General features: G+C 44.7%; 1 protein-coding gene across 3 annotated transcripts in view; it reads right to left on the reverse strand.

Annotated features, from left to right (window-relative positions):
* Positions 1-20,354, reverse strand: part of macrod2 (mono-ADP ribosylhydrolase 2) — a 689,196-nt gene that overhangs the window by 146,295 nt on the left and 522,547 nt on the right. For all 3 annotated transcript variants that reach the window (XM_083775641.1, XM_083775642.1, XM_083775640.1), the window contains exon 8: positions 8,422-8,495. In XM_083775641.1, coding sequence (XP_083631767.1) covers positions 8,422-8,495 — 74 coding nt within the window. The remainder of the gene's footprint in view (positions 1-8,421; positions 8,496-20,354) is intronic.

The raw sequence follows: 20,354 nt of genomic DNA on the forward strand, positions 1-20,354 counted from the left end.
GTGACTATACACTCACTGTGTGGGAGATATTAGATTAACTTTCAGGGAATAAAACCCATTCAAAATCATTTTGATTTGTAATCTGTACAACTGTGGTGGTTGGAGCCAGGTGGTCTATCTCTTCTATTATTATATGACTCAAAGCTGGTTAAAAAGTGGCATTGCAAAATGGAGTGATATCACCTCTGCACAAACCAAGGCAGTCTTATAAGCTCTGTCTTAGGACTTTTGCCACCCGTGTAGGGGAGCTGCATGGGTTCGATTCCCGGGGAGGACATACAAGTTACAGGTTGGAGCTGTAATACTAGTATTGCATTACTAGTGTAATGTTCAGGCTGCACACTACAGGGAAAGTTTTTCTGTGGGAGCATCAATGAGGCGCTCGGTTATACGGTGGCGATGCCGAACCAAGGTTATTTTCATGTCCCAAGCTTTATGGCTTAATATCAGTGCCAGTGAGAGGATGGTAGAGTGGTCATTATGTTTATCTATTTCTGCAGGCCACAGATATAGAGTACATACAGTAATTAATAGCTGTGATGAATGTTCTTGTGACAACACGGCTGGTTGTTTGTTCGTTTTGGTCTGACCTCGCACTGTACGCCTAAAATGAGCTTAGTGGGTCATCCACTTACAGAAGCATAGCACTGTTGAGCGCGTGCTCGCCTGTGTGTTTGTGTGTGTGCAGCTGTGCACGTTTGCCCCGCGCGTGCACACGCATTTCTACACTAAAGGTCTGCACGCCTCTGTGTGGCGCAATGCAGTGTAAAATTGTGTTCAAATAGTGAATGGGCTGACATGGTTGTTTTTGATGAGCACCTTGTCCTCCTGTGAACCAACCGGCCCGACCGGTTCTGCTTTTATCACTCTGCGCCAGGCCGCCACTATCTGAGCTACACCAAATCAATTAGCATGCCATTAAGATAGCTTGTTCCTTCCAACACAGTTGCCAGGGAGGCGGGACTCTGCAGTTATCTGCATCACTGGAAAAGCGTTGAACACCGGGGGCATCATATCTCCTCCGGCAGTCATGTGCTGCCGTGTGGGGGGGCTGAGTCTCTCGGCGGGAACGAGCACACGCGCGCGTGCACGAGCACCTGGATATGAAAGGCTTCAGCTACCTTTGCTCCACCTCAGCAAACCCACATCATCAAAGTCCTTCTGTTCTCGCCGTCACCAATTCCATGTACCAGTGTTGATATAGCCCTATACAATAAGAATGATATACAGTAATCAACACTGGTGACCACATAAGTCAGATTTAAAGCCCGTAAAAGACCAAATTAGTAACAGTATTATTTCAGCATTTGCACGTAACCACTAGTTTTTTTCTTTTTTTTTTTAATGTCGTTGCCTTAGTTTATCTGTTCTTATCTTTGTACCACTGCCTTCTCCTGATTTGACACTGCGTTATTGTCCTATTGTTTTAACTGCATGCCTGTTTTAATGCGGTTTTGTTTTGCTTTTGTTTTTATTATCTTTTTTGCTCTGTAAAGCACTTTGAGCTACATTTATGTATGAAAGGTGCTATATAAATAAAGTTTATTATTATTATTACTATGTAAACAAATCATTTCACACTCAACTTTTTGACATCTGACATTTCAGAGAATGGTACATCACTCTGCAAATTTGTTTTGCTCATGTGTAGAGTAATGTTTGTCACTGAGGACAACAGTTAAATCTAAAACAATTGAAAATGCTGTCAGATTAAGATTCTTTATAAAAGTGTGTGTGTGTGTGTGTGTGTGTGTGTGTGTGTGTGTGTGTGTGTGTGTGTGTGTGTGTGTGTGTGTGTGTGTGTGTGTGTGTGTGTGTGTGTGTGTGTGTGTGTGTGTGTGTGTGTGTGTGTGTGTGCGTGTGTGCGTGTTCATTTAGTATGACAGTATTACTTAACCGCACCAACCCGAGGTCAAAGGAATGGAAACATTATAATATCATCAGAGTGAGCTAGATAATAAAATCCCTTAGATCATAAAATCCATAAAATCCCAACTCCTTCCTGCCTCCCGACTGCCTTGGGCAGAATATAGCCTATTGGATTAGGCTAAATTGTCTATGTCTATTAGCATCGGTGCCAGACAAGTCATTCTCAGACAAAGTAAAGTAGTAAGTCAGCACAACACGCTGACAAAAACCTCTGTGCATGGCAGTATATGTGAGACGATGATGAAACCAATGCCTGCAGAGGCCCAATAAAAAATAAATAATGATGACACACTGATTGGAATTTGTCTTGGTGTGTGCTTTGGTTTAGGCAATATGACACACAAATACACCAGCATACAAAATACTCAGCATGTTTGTAGACACCCCCATACCACGGTGTGTACTGTGTATAGACAATAAATTACCACCGTGCTCTGACTTTAGATGCGTTACCCGTTCAAAACATATCCAATAAATAACAGTAGTGGGTCGCACACACCGAGACTGCGGTTCAAAACATTTATTTCATTTTTGAACAGAGACAATCCAGCCTTCATCAGTGTGTTTTGAACTGCAGTCTTGGTGTGTGCGACCCACTACCGTTATTTATTTGATATACTGTGTATAGAGTAGACACCATGAAGCACTCTTAGGAACTCATAGGTCAGAGTGTGTTTGAATTCACATAGTTGTGCAAGTGGGACACCTTATACCGTGCGGGGGAAAACTTTAGTGGTGCTCTCTCTCAGGCCAAACATCCTGCCATAATCTGGCTGAAGCTGTCCGCCACAGTGACAGAATCAAAGAGGCATGACACACAGGGCTTCAAAAGACCAGCACGAGGCTTTGAACGCCGCGGTACGTCCAAACCATCAGCAGCACATCAGTATCCACGGGGCATATCATGTGCCAGCGCGTAAATCTGCTGCTCTCTGGCTTCATAGACTGGGACTAGATATTGCAAAACTACAACCATATGATGGGGGGCTGATAGGCCGAATGCACCGCAGCTCTCTGCATTCAGGGCTATTCAGTTTCATTTAAACTGTCAAACATGGAGAATAAACCAATATACTATATAGGCACAAGATACGTTTAGTGTGCTCGATAGATGAAGCCTGTCACAATTTTGAGAATACATTCAAATACATATTATTTGAAGGTGTACACAGTATTGCTATATGATGGCATCATCTATCCATCTTTCTCAAGCAAACCACAATGAACTGACATGTGGCTCCATCTGCCAAAACAACAGACAGGCCTGCTTGAACCGATGCTTCCTCTCACCGCAAAACACCATCAGGAAAAAAAACTAAAACGAAAAACACCACCACATATTTATTTCTATTACTGGCTCGACGTTTGTCAAGACTGACTGCGATTCTCCTCCAGCCCCGGCCATCTCAAGATGGGGATTTATTATAAGTGTCTCCTAAATGACAGCGTTTATCCTAAATGATAAATGCTGTTATGGTACAAAGATTACGCACTAGACGAGAAAGAGGATGTAAACATATGTTTTGTAGGCGTGTGCAAATGCATGAACGCACGCGCGTGCGTGCACGTGTGTCTCTGTGTGTGTGTGAGTGTGTGCATGTGTGTGTGTGTGCTCAGGCTCCGTCGGTGTGTATGCGACGCAGCCTGCATGGGCGGCTGAAACGCTTCGTTAGCGAAAGCGCTCGGCCGTCCAGATCACGTCCACGGCCGTCAAATAAAGTGTCGCAACGCATTTTTCATCCTCAGATTAAACCTGTGTAAACCTGAATTAAACCAAATTACAGCTGAAAATGGGATCTAAACCAAAGCCAGATGAGTGGGAGAGGGAGGAGGGGAGGGAAGGAAGGGGGATGGAGGGGGAGGGGGAGAGAGAGAGAGAGCGAGAGATTGAGAGAGAGAGAGAGAGAGAGAGAGAGAGAGAGAGAGAGAGAGAGAGAGAGGATAAATTGTAATGCCCTAACAAATAATCGTCTCGGTCTCTCAGAGAGAGAGAGAGAGAGAGAGAGAGAGAGAGAGGATGAATTGTAATGCCCTAACAAATAATCGTCTCTGTCTCAGAGAGAGAGAGAGAGAGAGAGAGAGAGAGAGGGTGGAGAGAGATGTACTGTGAGCAGGAGGTGAGGTGCACTGGTTCCATATGGAGCTCTGGCTGTGAAGGCATCTCACTAGCTCTGTGGTGTGTCACCCCCCCCCCCCCCCCCTGTCTCTCTGCATTTTTTAACAGATTAGAGTCATCTGGTCTGTTTACACACGGCCACGTATTCCATTTCATTTATCCATGTGGAGGACAGGAAGATACCCGGGCTGCCCCCACCCCCCCCCCCCCCACGTCTTCTTTCATCCAGTGATCCAAAAGGATGGTGGTTGTGCTGCAGTCCCTCTCGTCTCTCTCTCTCTCCAGATTAAAGGATCCTCTCTGCCTGACCACACCACGGCTGCTTATTCTCCCACAATGCAGCCTAAAGGTGCTTTTCAGAGTGAATTTCACAGTGGCGTCGGGGGGCCCTTTGTGTGAGCTGTGAGTCCATCAGGGCTACCGTGTGCTGGCCCAGGAGATAAACTCACTGCTAATCAATCACACACACCATGCTCGCGTTTGCGCACACACGCACACACACACACACACACACGCACACAGACACACAGACACACACACACACACACCACAACTTGCTCACATAACCTACAAAATCACTGTCTGAGCACATTTTGTGTGTCTGTGTACAGTGTGGTGTACAGTGTGTGTGTGTGTGTGTGTGTGTGTGTGTGTGTGTGTGTGTGTGTGTGTGTGTGTGTGTGTGAGAGAGAGAGGTCTGTGGACAATTAGAGTCTAAATCGAATTGCAGTGTGTGTGAAACTAGACCCTGCCAGACAAACAGCAGGCTCACAAGCGTCTCAACTTGATAACACACGCAAACACACACGCACGCACACACACACACACACACGCACATGCACACACACACACACACACACACACACACACACACACACACACACACACACAGACAAAGCTATCATGTTCGAGTGTCCGGGACAAAATAAAGAGCGTGTGGTTTGTCCTGTGGCACCCCAGTGTGTCAGATCCTCAGCCAGGCCATTGTGCAGAGATTCACCCACAATAGAACAGTATATCATCCAGGGCCTTATCGTGGCCCTGGAATGACTCGTCTCCGCAGACCCCATACCCCCCCCCCCCCCCCGCCACGATGGCTACTCACGGCCCCATTGTACCGCGCTGGAGGTGAGGGAGCGAGGAGGACAGGGGGTTGGGAGAGCAATCGACTCCAATTGTCCCACATCCGCCGTACGAGAATCTGAGCTCCAAACCTCTAAATTCCACTTCAGTCTTTCTTTAGTATAATTATGTGAAAGCCCCTGCACGCTATAATATTTGTGGGAAAGCTGAACTTTTGTTCAGCCTTTTTGACAGTGCAGTACTGTATATCACATGGCACTCCGCTCCATGTGTGATCTCCCTAAAAGGCAAACAAACCAATGCGTATTGACAGTGACATCCGGAGTGTTCATTTTATCCCAGAGAGAGTGAATTCAAGAGTTAAATATTTTGCAATGTGGAGCCACATATGTAACATAATCACCATCTTGGTAGACTGGAACTCACCTATGCTTTTTATGGCATATAGGCAGGCAGGCAGCTCCCGGCAGGATCCGCCGGGAGAAACTTTAGGCGCAGCTGCTGGACATGAGACTAATTAATTAGAGACAGAGAGAGAGAGGAGTGTGTGTGTACATGTGTGCGTCAATTTAACAAAGGTGCGGACGATCAGAAATCAGCAGAGAGTGAGCAACATTTGCGCTACTCTATGCCGAATTGAAGTGGACTCTGCCCCAGACTTTTTTTTCTCCCAGGAAATAAAAAACGTCTGGGTTTCCGAGGCTACCATCTTGGATCCTTGCAGACAGAAGTGACCATATTTGGATGAAAGGGTGGAGATGGTGACACACATGTACTGTATGTGGCTAGACCTCTGTCCTGATTGCCGTGGTATAGCGCCTTGTCAGTTACAACATAGCCATGCCTTATGCCATGCTTTATCTCATATTTTATCGCACTACCTATCAGTGTTGATTTTGGCGACTAATACTACATGACAAAAGATTTTCATCGACGAAAACAAAACTAAATGAAAACTGAGCTATGATGGCTATATGACAAAATCAACACTGCTACAGTAAATATTTACAATATGAACATCATGATCATGCGGTATTGAAGAAGACGTGAAACTAGCAAATGAGAATATAAACTCATTAAGAAAATGTTAACACAGGTAATAAATGAAGAACTACGGACATTATGCAATCACACTTATTTGTGTTCACCCCCTTCTGGCCACTACAACAGAATGCACTAGGTTTAAAGACACTTCTGCAATGGCTCCATTTTTCAGACGGGGAGCTTCCTGCTTTTGTGTAACGTAAACAATGAGCAGCCAACAGTACGTCTTACAGCTTGTAGGACACACTGACATAACGCCTGCAGAGAAGACATTCGCTAGGTTCACGTCAAAGAAGTGCATCACAGCAGCGCCCCAGAAGGTCAACACGTCAGTTATCAATCACTTTGGTAGTGAGCTTGTCATATCGAACAAATGCTAACTGTGATAGATTGTTGTTCTGAACTCAAAACAAAGCAGGGAGTCGGGCGGCTCAAGGTGCGATTGAGAAACTAATACTGATACTAATTGAAAAGCCATCTTGTAGCCCTTTTCATAAACTCATGCATTATTCAAAAGATATCCTGGCGGGAGTCCTGCGCATATTTCAAAGGTGTCTTACAGCAAATTATGGACTTCACTTATGCTCCACCAGTAGATGCTATAGCTGTTCTGTGGTTGGAGGGATTTCCAAACCTTTAGGGAAATTTGGCCGGGGTTCTAGAGGCAAAGGGTAGAATTTATTCCCCCTGATCTCCTTAAAAGCTTATTCACTCTTGGTCTATAGCTTTGAGTTTAAAATCCATCTCCTGTGGAGCTCTGCCAAACAGTGTTAAGGACAAGCCTCCACAGACTTCCTGCTCCTCAGCAGGAATTGCAATAATTTTCCCAGTCAATCCACCCACGTCAGAGACAGACACGCTCTACACACAGATACATAAATAGATCACAGCATATCACAAAAACGGTCTGCTGTCTCAAGATAGAACGACGCTGATAGTGGCGGAACGAACGCCGAAAGTCGGCGTTGCACATTAGCGCGTTGTTTACAGTCGGCAATAAGCCGTATAAAACCCTCTTAACGCTACGGTGCTGATGATGGGTAGTTGCTTGTTCATCGACGATCATCACGCAAAGGAACACGTGTCAGAGCTACAGCACATCGAACAGGGCTATAGGCCAGGGGTTCCCAAAGTGCAGGATTCGGGGTCCTTGAGGGAGTTCCAGGGGGTCCCCAGTTAAATACGATGTTTGGAACCAAATGTACCCTTAAGGGTCTGTAACTCTGAGGGTGTACAAATGGAACCAAATGGACCATTTTGTTCCACTTGTACACTCTCAGAGTTCAATTAACATTGATTTTACAATATAAATTGAGTTAGAAATGCCATTAATTTGGGGGTCCTTCCCATGAAAAGGTTTGGGAGCCACTGCTATATAATAGGCATTCATACGGAGGCTTTGTAAAGCACCTCAATACACTGTGTGACATAATATACTGTACATGCTGGTGTCATCCACAGAGATGACCCTAGAGGTTATAATCGCTCACTGCATTGGCTTACAGTTTGATAGATCCCACTGTTCAGCGTCCCTTACAATAGAATGTAAGGAGTAAGGACATGCATGCAGCATATATCATTTTGATGATAAACAACATCATAAACAACTGATGGATAATAGCATATCGAGGAGAAGAACAATTACAACTCCTGCTTCATTCACTCACAAGTTATGTCTGTCAGACGCCGGGTGAGGTTGCGGTCGATTAAGAAATGGTAAATGGTGCATTTATATAGCGCCTTTATCCAAGGCGCTTTACATAGATTGTGCACTGATTGTGGCAGAAACCATGCAAGGCACCAACCAGCACATCAGGAGCAATTAGGGGTTCAGTGTCTTGCTCAAGGACACTTCGACACTAACTCTGGGGGAGCCCGGGTGCGAGCTGGCAACCTCGCGGTAACCATCCAGCCACTCTACCCATGAGCCACCGCAGCCCCAAGAAATATGTGGCTACTGTATAGTGTTTAGCTTCGATTTACCCATGTAAATGCTATGTACTGTACTTTATTGACCAGGATCCCAAAGGGATAGGGGTCTAAACTTGGTCTCCGCTTATTTCCCCTCTACACGAAATTTCTTCACCGAAACTATTCTATCTACAAGTTGTTGAGATTGTAGATCTGCTGTTTTCAGCCGATGTTCACCTGTTATGACAGGCCCAGAAAAGGGATGCCATGCAGGGTCCATGTTGTTAAAAATAATACTTGTAGTAATGCGGGAGTACTTCTTCCACCATCGATCCTACCTTATCAGAGTTCTCCTCGATCCAGCTCTTGACTGTGTTCAGAGCTATGTCTGCTGCAGGCTCGTTGGGGAAACCTAGGAGAGAAGAGAGAGGAGCCAGTGTCAGTTAGTGTTGATTTCGCCGACTAAAACTAAGACGAAAAATGTTCGTTGACTACCTTTTTCCACTGACGAAAACTAAATGGAAACTAAATAAAAACGAAGCTACGATGACTAAAACTGAGACTAAATATACTGACAATTTCGTCCACAAATAAAAACTAGACTAAAATGTTAGGAAGGGAGTAAGGGACTATTGGACAAGAGATCCAGTATAAGTCATTTTACAATTAGCTGCATGCTGAAAATAGACGATCTACAAGCACACAACGCGTTGCAGAGCTTGTAGATCATCTATTTTGAGCAAGTGAACAAAACTGTCATTACGACGGCATTCAAGGCCCACCAAAATACATTTTGTTCGACTAAATCAACTGTAGATTTAGTCAACTAAAATCTTATGATATTTAGTCGACTTTAGGATTGATTTTAAAATTATTTTACTTGTGTAAATAAAACTCTCAATGGTCTCGCACCCTCCTACCTACATGACTGTCTGCCTAAATATGTCCCAAACCGCCCCCTAAGGTCTTCCACTGCTGGCCTGCTCGCTTTGCCTAAAAAAATGGCAACAAAAAAATACGGGGAAGCAGCTTTTTGCTTCTACGGGCCGACGGCATGGAACAAACTCCCACTGTACCTTCGACAGGCAGCCTCTGTAGACATTTTTAAAGCACAGCTCAAGACCCACTTCTACAACATTGCTTTTAATTGATCTTTTATTTTTTGTTATTCATGTCCTCACTGTATTGCATTACTGCTTGTTTTTTAATGTTTATGTCTTGCTTTTCTTTTTTTCTCATTGCTCTGTAAAGCACTTTGAGCTGCATTTAATCTCATGAAAGGTGCTATACAAATAAAGTTTTATTATTATTATTATTATTATTATTATTATTATTATTATTATTATTATTATTAAAACAAGACTGACACTAAAACATTCCAGGTGACTAAAATGTGACTAAAACTAAAAACTATTCAAAAGACTATGACTAAAACTAAGCCCCAGCGTAGCTTCAGGGCAACATTTTAATTTTAATTAAGTACTTAATTAATATATTTTTTTCTGTTCTTTTTTCACCTATAAACATCATCATTGATGTTCATTGTTTAGTCTTGCAATGCCATTGGTCATGATATTTGCATATAAATATCCCCCACAGAGGCAGAAATTCACACAACTTCAAAATCTCTGGACTTTTAACCTTTGAACTTTAACCCTGAAAAAGTAAGTAAAATGCCTGTAATATATATATTTTTTGTGATTGTTAGAATGTCTGGAACATTATTATTATTATTTTAACAATTATTATAAATGTGCATAACATTAGCATAAAAGCGGGTCTTGCAGGGCTAGGGCCCTATTTTCATCAGTGCTAAACCCCTTATCCCTAAACTACTTTGCCTTTTTTACTATTTTGAAAAACATTTTGAATAGTTCAACTACCGTAGCTGATCTACAGCGACACGTTGTGAGCTTGTAGATTGGCAATTTTAACTATTCAAAAATGTTTTTCAAAATAGTAAAAGTAAATAAAAGAAGGCAAAGACTTTAGGGGTGTCTGTGCTTCCCAACCCCACAGGGCCTTTAGGAGGGTGTCTGTGGTTCCCAACCCCACAGGGCCTTTAGGGGGTGTCTGTGGTTCCCAACCCCACAGGGCCTTTAGGAGGGTGTCTGTGGTTCCCAACCCCACAGGGCCTTTAGGAGGGTGTCTGTGGTTCCCAACCCCACAGGGCCTTTAGAGGGTGTCTGTGGTTCCCAACCCCACAGGGCCTTTAGGGGGTGTCTGTGGTTCCCAACCCCACAGGGCCTTTAGAGGGTGTCTGTGGTTCCCAACCCCACAGGGCCTTTAGGAGGGTGTCTGTGGTTCCCAACCCCACAGGGCCTTTAGGAGGGTGTCTGTGGTTCCCAACCCCACAGGGCCTTTAGAGGGTGTCTGTGGTTCCCAACCCCACAGGGCCTTTAGGGGGTGTCTGTGGTTCCCAACCCCACAGGGCCTTTAGAGGGTGTCTGTGGTTCCCAACCCCACAGGGCCTTTAGGAGGGTGTCTGTGGTTCCCAACCCCACAGGGCCTTTAGGAGGGTGTCTGTGGTTCCCAACCCCACAGGGCCTTTAGGGGGTGTCTGTGGTTCCCAACCCCACAGGGCCTTTAGGGGGTGTCTGTGGTTCCCAACCCCACAGGGCCTTTAGGAGGGTGTCTGTGGTTCCCAACCCCACAGGGCCTTTAGAGGGTGTCTGTGGTTCCCAACCCCACAGGGCCTTTAGAGGGTGTCTGTGGTTCCCAACCCCACAGGGCCTTTAGGGGGTGTCTGTGGTTCCCAACCCCACAGGGCCTTTAGGAGGGTGTCTGTGGTTCCCAACCCCACAGGGCCTTTAGAGGGTGTCTGTGGTTCCCAACCCCACAGGGCCTTTAGGAGGGTGTCTGTGGTTCCCAACCCCACAGGGCCTTTAGGGGGTGTCTGTGGTTCCCAACCCCACAGGGCCTTTAGGAGGGTGTCTGTGGTTCCCAACCCCACAGGGCCTTTAGAGGGTGTCTGTGGTTCCCAACCCCACAGGGCCTTTAGGAGGGTGTCTGTGGTTCCCAACCCCACAGGGCCTTTAGAGGGTGTCTGTGGTTCCAAACCCCACAGGGCCTTTAGGAGGGTGTCTGTGGTTCCCAACCCCACAGGGCCTTTAGAGGGTGTCTGTGGTTCCCAACCCCACAGGGCCTTTAGGAGGGTGTCTGTGGTTCCCAACCCCACAGGGCCTTTAGGAGGGTGTCTGTGGTTCCCAACCCCACAGGGCCTTTAGGAGGGTGTCTGTGGTTCCCAACCCCACAGGGCCTTTAGAGGGTGTCTGTGATTCCAAACCCCACACCAACCGTATAGCAAAAGATGGTAACCGTCGTTATGCGTTATATAACTTTTGATTGGATTATCCAATATGAACATGTGAGGTCTATATGGATTCAGGATCAGGAGTAGCACTAGTCTGTTATCTAAAACATATTGCCCAAAGACGCTATAGCCTATTTATTTTGGTATCGGCACATTTCCAAAAGTTGTAACAATAGTCAGAAGACGTCTATCCACAAATCTCTGTCCGGGGCATAACTTGGGGAGCGATAGACCACCTTGATGGAACGTGCCAGACAGCAATTGGGAGGGTCTTACGGATCCATATAGAATCGACAAAAATCCCCAAACTTTCCAGAGGAGGAGGAGGAGGCACAAGGTTTTCTGAATCCTTGTGCCGTCACCCAAAGCGAGAGAGGAGTGGGTAGGCTTATAAATGTCTAGACTGAAGTGTAGACCTGAGGGCATGATGCGCCAAGTGGGATGTTGGGTTGGATCAGCGGATCTCCCAAAAATATCAATAGACTGATGGACTGACCTAGACTCCATATGTGGGCATGGCTGAGTCTGACACGGAATACCATATGGGCATAAAAGGGACACAGACAGTCCGATGCAGAAATCTCCATATATGGGCATAAAAGGGACACAGACAGACAGATACAGAAATCACACACACACACACACACACACACACACACACACACACACGCACGCACGCACACTCTCTTCTAGACTGCTCGCCCCACAGGAGCCACACTGTATAACAACTAAAGATCTCCACACTTAGCACTCAGTCCTCTGTAAATATCACATGAAACAAATGTGAATGTGAAACTAATGTATGCCTCTTGGGATGAGCTCAGCTGTCTAATAACAAACAACATGCTACATTTATGATAGGCTAAGCATTTCCCACTTCAACAACTAAAGAATCTAGCTAGACACCGCAGGAATACTTTCTCTCAGGTTAAAAACAATCTTTTAAAATGCTAATCGAAAGTGTTTGTTGACGTTCCGCACTGTCGACCTTCATCAGAAACTAGTGTTTCCACATGCACAGAGGGGTGATAACACCACACAGTCACATAAAAGCACACAAACACATGCACACAAACAGCCTTACACAGCTTTAGCTGTGTTCCAACTCAAGCCTCTACAAACATTACCCAAAAATTACCCTTAAAACCGGAAAGCATTTTTGTCATTTATTAAATGAATAAATTGTAGCTAGCTACAGGTACAGCAGCTATAGCTGGGGTAGGGGTGTCCAAATGGTAGTTCACAAAGGCTGTACAGGTAGTATATATATATATATATATATATATATATATATATATATATATATATATACATAAAAAATGACCTGTCAGCTCAATTCCACAATGCAGTACTTCATTTTCAAGTACAAAAGGAAAAGAAATACAAGTGTATTTACTCTATGTAACACCGGGGCCGCTATTCCAAAGCCCCCTGAAGTGAACTATTTTCAGCAATGAGATAATATTTTTTTGGGTGGGTATAGAACTTGTTGAGCTGGGCATTTTAAAAGTAGCTATAGCTCTCAAGTCAAAAAGGTGTGGGCACCCTTGGGCCTAGTTCTCAAAAGTAGCAGATCACAGCGCAACACTTCATGCTGTGACTGATTTATTTATTTATTTATTTATTATAAATCTTGAAAGTGTTTTGAAAATGTTTAACCAAAAACACTACACCTTTTCAGAGGGGGGGGGGTCATTGGCACAAAAATGTTTGGCACAGATACGTTTTGGAAAATGGTGAAAATGATAAAAAAAGTATTGATTCCAGGGTTAATGTGGTTACATACAATTCATTATTGTTTGGTCAATGTTGTGACATTTACACATTAAATTACTCTTTAGTGTGCGTGCGTGGCTGCGTGCGTGGCTGTGCACGTGCGTGCGTGTGATGATCATTCACACAGTCAGCTTTCCTTAGCCAGCAACTCACTGCCAAAGTGTGGAGATAATGACATATTGACCATGGTGGGTAAGGAGCATTGTGGCTAACTGCCATATTAATCACAACAGCTATATGCCAGCGCTGGAACCCTACCTCTGTGTTAGCACAACGCATCGATCGCGTACACACATAGATTGTGAGCGGGATGAATATTTAATGAGGTGAGCCAGGGGAAGACTCGGCTGGATGCTGATCTCAAGATCATTTGCTGCCATTGTGGAGAACTTCACATGACCTGGCACTTGTAGTCAGCTATATTAACTCTAAAAGCCCCGGGGCCAGCCAATCCCATGACAGGAGTACATTCTGGCCATTACCAAAAGGTGCTGACAATCTACTATATCACAGAGGAGAATTTCAGTGATTCTCATTTCCAAGCAATTATAGACCACAAAAAAAAAAGCTTTTCCGTTACCCTTTGCAAAACTTGACGACGGCATTCTACTGCTCGGCCTCTACAGTAAACCCTACAGCTAGTATGCGGGTGCTTTGCAGGCATATTGTTTTATAGCTACAATCCGTACGTTTGATTTCTGACTGTTGTAGGATAGGTACAGCAATTGCAATAACTGAAATAAATATGGGGGCGCATCCGTTTGCTTCAAATCAATGCGTCAATTGACATTGTCAACCCGAAGTGTCTATCTGGCACCAAGGGTCAAACCTTTTGAATGGAAGAGGAGTTATACAGTAGATGGCCTGTAGCAGACAGTGATAGTTATACTTCATTAACATAAATATACTCTAGATTGGTTTGATTCAGTAAAATAGGTCTATATAACTTTTCAGGGTAAGAGGGATATTTCAGTTTTTAAAGGGCAATTCCACAAATTTTCAACATTTTACTATGTACTTAGAGCTGTGTGGAAATAATACAATCTAAAAATGTGATTTATTTCAGACCTACAGTTCTAGGAAACAGAGAATAAAAAGTCCCCCAGACTTTTTATTATTTCCACACAACAGCTCTAAGGTTGCCCATATTCCAACCCCTGGGGGCCATAATAGAGACCACAGGTTGAAAGGGATACAGATAATAATGTTCTCTTATAAAGAGAGAGGTCAAGACCTCAATTCCAACCCCACATCTATCAATACGAGGGCCACGCCAACACTTGTAACCCCGCTGCCTATTACACGGGTCACGTTCTCAAATACTGCCCCCGCCCCCTCTCTTCCAGAGCCGTGACTGTAACATGCTCTGACCTATGAAACCTTGAATGCTGGTACACGTCCTGCCATGACCTTGCCGCCTTTTCAGAACGGCGGTAGGAAATAATGAAAACATAATACAGACCTATATACGGTATAGGTTTTTATAACTCCTGCCCTTTCATTCGCCACCTCACACTTCAGCCATCTGCTGTCGAGGTCCCCCTCCAACAAACAATACATTATGAATCCCAAATCAGGGGCTTCTTCGACAGTCACAGCGGTAGTTTTATTTATCCTCCTGCCTGTCTCCACACCTGACGTCTCTCTCTCTCTTTGTACTTTTCTCCTCCTCCACCCCCACCGCTAAGCTCCCCCCTCTCTCTCTCTCTCTCTCTCTCTGACAGCTAGCAGTGGCTGAGTTCCGCCGAGGAGGATGAGGGAGAGAGAGAGAGAGAGAGAGAGAGAGAGAGAGAGAGAGTGGTTGAAGTGCTCTCGCTCAGGCAGCCCTGCTGCTCTGAGCCCTGGACTCGGAGGATGGATGTGAGCTGCATAGCAGTCATGCAGCAGTGGTGGAAAAAAGTATTCATGTTTTTTTACTTAAGTACAAAGTATAAATACTTTGTTGCCACAATGTCCACAATGCAAAGAGGAGTAAAAGAGGGGTAAAAGTACAAAAGTATCGGCGTCGAAATGTACTTAAAGTACCAAAAGTACAAAGTACTCATTGTGCCATTTCAAGTTTTCAAATGTATAAAAAAAAGCGTTGCGACACATTGTGAGCTTGTAGATCTGCTTTTTTGAAATGGCTGAAACGTATAGGGCTGAAGTGGTTAATGTGTGTTCTGTAATAATAATCAAAATCTAATAAAGTTTTCAAATAATTGTAGTGAAGTAAAAGCACAATATTTGTCTCTGAAATGTCGTGGTGTAGAAGTACTAAACATTTGTCATACTCAGGTAAAGTACAAATACCTCAAAACTGTACTTAAGTACAGTGCTTAAAATAAGTAAATGTACTTAGTTACTTTCCACCACTGGCTGCCTAGCGGCCAGGTCGGACAGCCAGTGTGCTCTCCTGTGGCGTGCTGTGGTGCTGTTCAAGCCGTGTGCAGCGTGATACGGAGCCTGTTCAGATCCCTTCACCATGTGCCCTGAGAGAGGGTGTGATCCCGCATGCCAAATCGCTTTCGCACTTCATCCTGGCCGGCCCTTCCTCTGTCTCAATAAACACGCTTAACCTTTTCAATGGTATCACTTTGTTGCAGTCTCCCCTTTCCTTTTTTTAATCCATATCCGCGCACACGCACACACACCTTATAAGAGATACATTAGCTACTAAAATGAACACTTAGAACAAATATATCATTTTCTAAATTCTTCTAAAGTAGACACATCTGTAACGACGATGAAAGCAGCAAACTATACCTTTGACTTTGGGATCACTTTGGGAGCGATTTGATGAAGGATTTGATGAACGGAAAGGTATACACTGCACTGAAAGCCAATGAAAATCTATCAGAATTTACAGGTTGTCACATTCAAAACATCGTTCACATCCAACATGACACTGACAGACTCATCCTTGATGTCCACTTTAACGATCTCTCCAGGATGCCATCAAAGTTGAGTCAAATAATAAACTGAGACTGGAACAGTTCAGCTACATGAGCCCATATTCCAACCCCTGGGGGCCATATCGAGGAATATAAATATATAAATATAGAGAATATAAATATAAATAAAATTAATAAACTGAGACTGGAACAGTGTTGTTTTTGACTGCAGAAAATTGTGATTTTACTTTTAGTCATATAGTCTCTTGAATCGTTTTCATTTAGTTTTAGTCACCTGGAATGTTTTAGTGTTAGTGTAGTTTTAGTCATACGATTTTGGTCGACTAAATCTACAGTTGATTTAGTCGACTAAAATGTATTTTGGTGGGCCTTGATGCCGTCGTAATGACTGATTTTACACTTGCACTTTACACCACACACACACGAACATGCAGGTGTCTCACTCAACACACAGGTGTACATGCTCGCGCACACGCATCAACTTCCGCAGCAGATCATCACTAATCATTGTGTATATTCCTGCACTATACCTGCATTGAGTGACCTTGGTACATAGAATTTGATCTATTGAAGATTCTGACCTTCAAATGTACATCATTTTTGTTTTGATTGTATTGCTGTATTGTTCTTTCTGCTTTGGCAATGTACACGTATGTTTTCTCATGCCAATAAAGCCCTTTGAATTGAATTGAATTGTGTGAAAGGAGGAGGAGGCTGAGAAGTAGACGGCAGGGGTTGGCGCGCACGCACGCACACGCACACACACACACACACACACACACACACACACACACACACACACACACACACACAGGGGAGAGGTGTCAGAAACATAAACAAATAAAAGTCATAAATAAATAAATATACGCCTGCTACTGTAAAGTATACACTCCCAAACACTGCAACCTGACGAGAGAGACGAGACGAGGAGAGAGGGATCCACAGGCATTAAATGCCAGGTATGAACATTGTCTTAATCATGAATGATATATAAGGGCTGTTCTGGCCTAAAGTACAACAGGCGGACCGCAGCCGGTACATTTAATCTATTTAGCGCGCCGTTTCTACAAATGCACTATTGATTCGTGCTCCGTACATACCTATAAATCATATCGGTAGATGAAAGCGAGAGGGAGACAGAGAGTGTGTTAAGAAAGAGAAAGAGAGATGGTTGGGGGGGGGGGACCGAGCAAGCGGCGGGTGGGGGGCATTTAGTAAGAGAGGTGAAAAGAGAGCTGGGAAGGCGGAGAGTGTGACGGAGCGAGAGACAAGGAAAAGGGGGTATAGTGAGAGAGACCAAAGATGACGAAGGAGAGGGGGGGAGATGCAGAAAAAGGGTCAGCGATGACGCCGGGCACACCGCCGCCCCCGTCCGCCGAGGGGGCCGTGCCTGACAGCAGCGTGCACAGCGCAAGGTCAATGGCGGTGGCCCGAGTGCATCGGGAGCCTCTCTCTGATCATTTATCTCCCTCACAACCAGGGACGTGCTGCACACAAAGACATCAAAGGGGGGGGCTTTTAACCCGTCTGTAAAACAACTGCCCTCTCCACACCACGGATGCAGCATTTACTAATGGTGAAAGACATGCAAATGCCACTCCTTTCCATGCCACGCGGGAAGGCAGCATTCATTTTTCTCCAAAGTCTCCTGAACTTGAACACAGTATTTTGCCCCCAACTGTATATCTCCCAGTATCTCCATTTCTCCTCTCATGTCCTCTCCTCCAAGCTCCATGTCTCCGAGTTGCAACACAAACATAATAAGGCCCTTCAATCAGCCCCTGCTGTGTATAGCCAGAGGAGTCGGTATATAGTACCACCACCGCCCGTTGACACAACTCACATGTGACGGCTTCGCTCTCAAGAGGATGACGTTGGAAAAAAGAGCTGACTATGCACAATCTCTCTCTCTCGCCACGCTCCCGTGCATACGGAGCACTGAATATCATAAAGCGGTTTAGCGTTTTACTCCTTCCCAACCCCTACAACCTCTTCTCATTCTCTTTTTGTCCTGTTCACTGTGAGAAGCGTTCAGCAAGAAGCTAATCTGTCAGGAGGTGGAGATCGAGCTGGCATTGAGGGGGGGGGTGGGTGGTTGGGTGTGTGTGTGATTGCATGGCCCCTCCAGGGTCCCCTGGCCTGCACTGCACTGCCTTCCTGCATGGCTCGTCTCTCTCCTGTGGCGGGGAATATGGCCGGCATGCACAGGGAGATTTGTCTTAGTGAGGCGCACTGATGGGATGTGTGTGCAGCGCAGCGCGCCTCTGATGAGGGACTCAGGTTGTGCAGTGTTATTTCTGCTGAAGGCTCCCCTACTTCATCACCAAGCGGAGCACAGCTAGCAAGCATCCGCCAGAGAGGACAAGAGAGAGAGAGAGACGGAGAGAGAATGAGAAATAGAAGAGAGAGAGAGAGAGAGAGAGAGAGAGAGAGAGAGAGAGAGAGAGAGAGATAGAGAGAGAGAGAGAGAGAGAGAGAGAGAGAGAGACAGTGGTGTGGAAAGTACAATGTACTTAACTACTGCACTGCAAGTACAATCTTTCCAATTTCCAGTACTTTTACTTCTACTCCACTACATTTCAGCGGCAAATGTTGTCCTTTTACTCAACTACATTAATTTGAAAACTTTAGTTACTAGTTACTTTGTAGATTTGGATTATTATTACAAAACATACCACTTCAGCTCTATAGTATATATACACTTCGGCCATTTGAAAATACAAGCTCACAAAGCTCTGCTTTTTTCAAAAGATTAAATTTTTTTATACATTTGAAAACTTGAAATAGGACATTCTGCATGATGTGTACTTTGTACTTTTGGTAGCCTACTTTAAGTAAATTTTTGGGGGTGGGTGGGGAGAGAGATAGAGAGAAAGAGAGATAGGGGGGGGAGGCAGTGCCATGTGAGCAGAGGTCACAGATGTAACACAATGCTACTATAACATTTGCATTACACGTGTAATGCTGACTGCATATTCCTGCTTGTTTAAGCGCAGAGGTGACATTACATTGGAAACCGATTTCAATAAGTACTAAGTTAGATTAATATGTAACTAATCAGACCAGAAAGTAAAGGACGAGGCAGGCAGAGTTAGTTACAGCTATTTTTTATTCGTTTCCATCATTTAGCTAATTCTGAACATCAATCATGGAACCATTTCCCTTTCAAAAATAATATTGTTTTATGTTTTTTAATGTGTTTTCCGTGGGAGTTGGACTTTCTGTTTGTGTTATAAGGACGGGATCTCAAGGCACAGCCGAGGAGGGGAGCAGGGTGTTCAGTTTGGGGACCTCCTCTTTGGAGATGATGTGGCTTCTGTTGACTTCATCAGACCGTGGCCTCCAGGCACACACTGGGATGGCTTGCAGCCGAGTGTGACGCGTTCGGGAAGAGAGTCAACAACCTCCAGGTCCGAGGCCACGGTTCTCTGCCGGAAAATGGTGGATTGCTCCCTCCGGGGTCGAGAGCGAGTCGCCGCCTCCGAGTGAAGGGGTTCAAGTACCTCGGGATCTTGTTCATATAAGTTAGGGAGAAAATGGAGTGTGAGATGGACAAACGCATTGGGGTGCTGTGTCCACACCGCAGGGCATTTTTACCAGACCGGTGAAGAGGGAGCTGAGCCGGAAGGCGAGGCTTTCGATTTACCATGCAGTCAATCTACGTTTCGACCCTCACCTCAGAAGAACGACACTGTTGATTCAACGTGAGATCCCTCAGTAGGGTGACTGGGCTTAGCCTTATAGAGATATAGGGAGAGGACCTCACAGCTCACAGACATCAGGTTGAGGCCTTGTATAAGGGTTAAATATGTTGTTCTTGTACACAGGTTGAGGCCTTGTATAAGCCCTTTGGGCTTCTTGCCTCCTCCTAGCATTTTCCTTTTTTATTTTCTACATTGCTTAGACTGGTGGTGCCACCACAACCAGCTGGCCCTATACAAGCAAGAGGACGAATGGACGGAGCAGAGGTTTTTTAATGCCCTTCAACATTGTGTTTTCCAACACATCTCACCAGACATGGTCTTGGGCATATTGGACATTTTGTTAATGGGCAGTTTTCACCCAACGTTAGAATAATTCTAATCTAATCTAAGAAAAGGCTTGGGGGCGTACTTTCACAATGCATAGGAAACTGATTGTATGGACTCTGTGGCAGTGCTGAGGAGGACGTTGATGTGATATTGTTGGATGTTCTGGTTCAGAACTATTAGTGCTACACAGTGTTGATTTTGTCGACCAATACTATGACAAATCTTCGACTATGTCGTGTATTATAAATGAACCATAT

This window comes from Protomyctophum parallelum, assembly GCF_964188405.1.
Source record: "Protomyctophum parallelum genome assembly, chromosome: 10".
Lineage (NCBI taxonomy): Eukaryota > Metazoa > Chordata > Actinopteri > Myctophiformes > Myctophidae > Protomyctophum > Protomyctophum parallelum.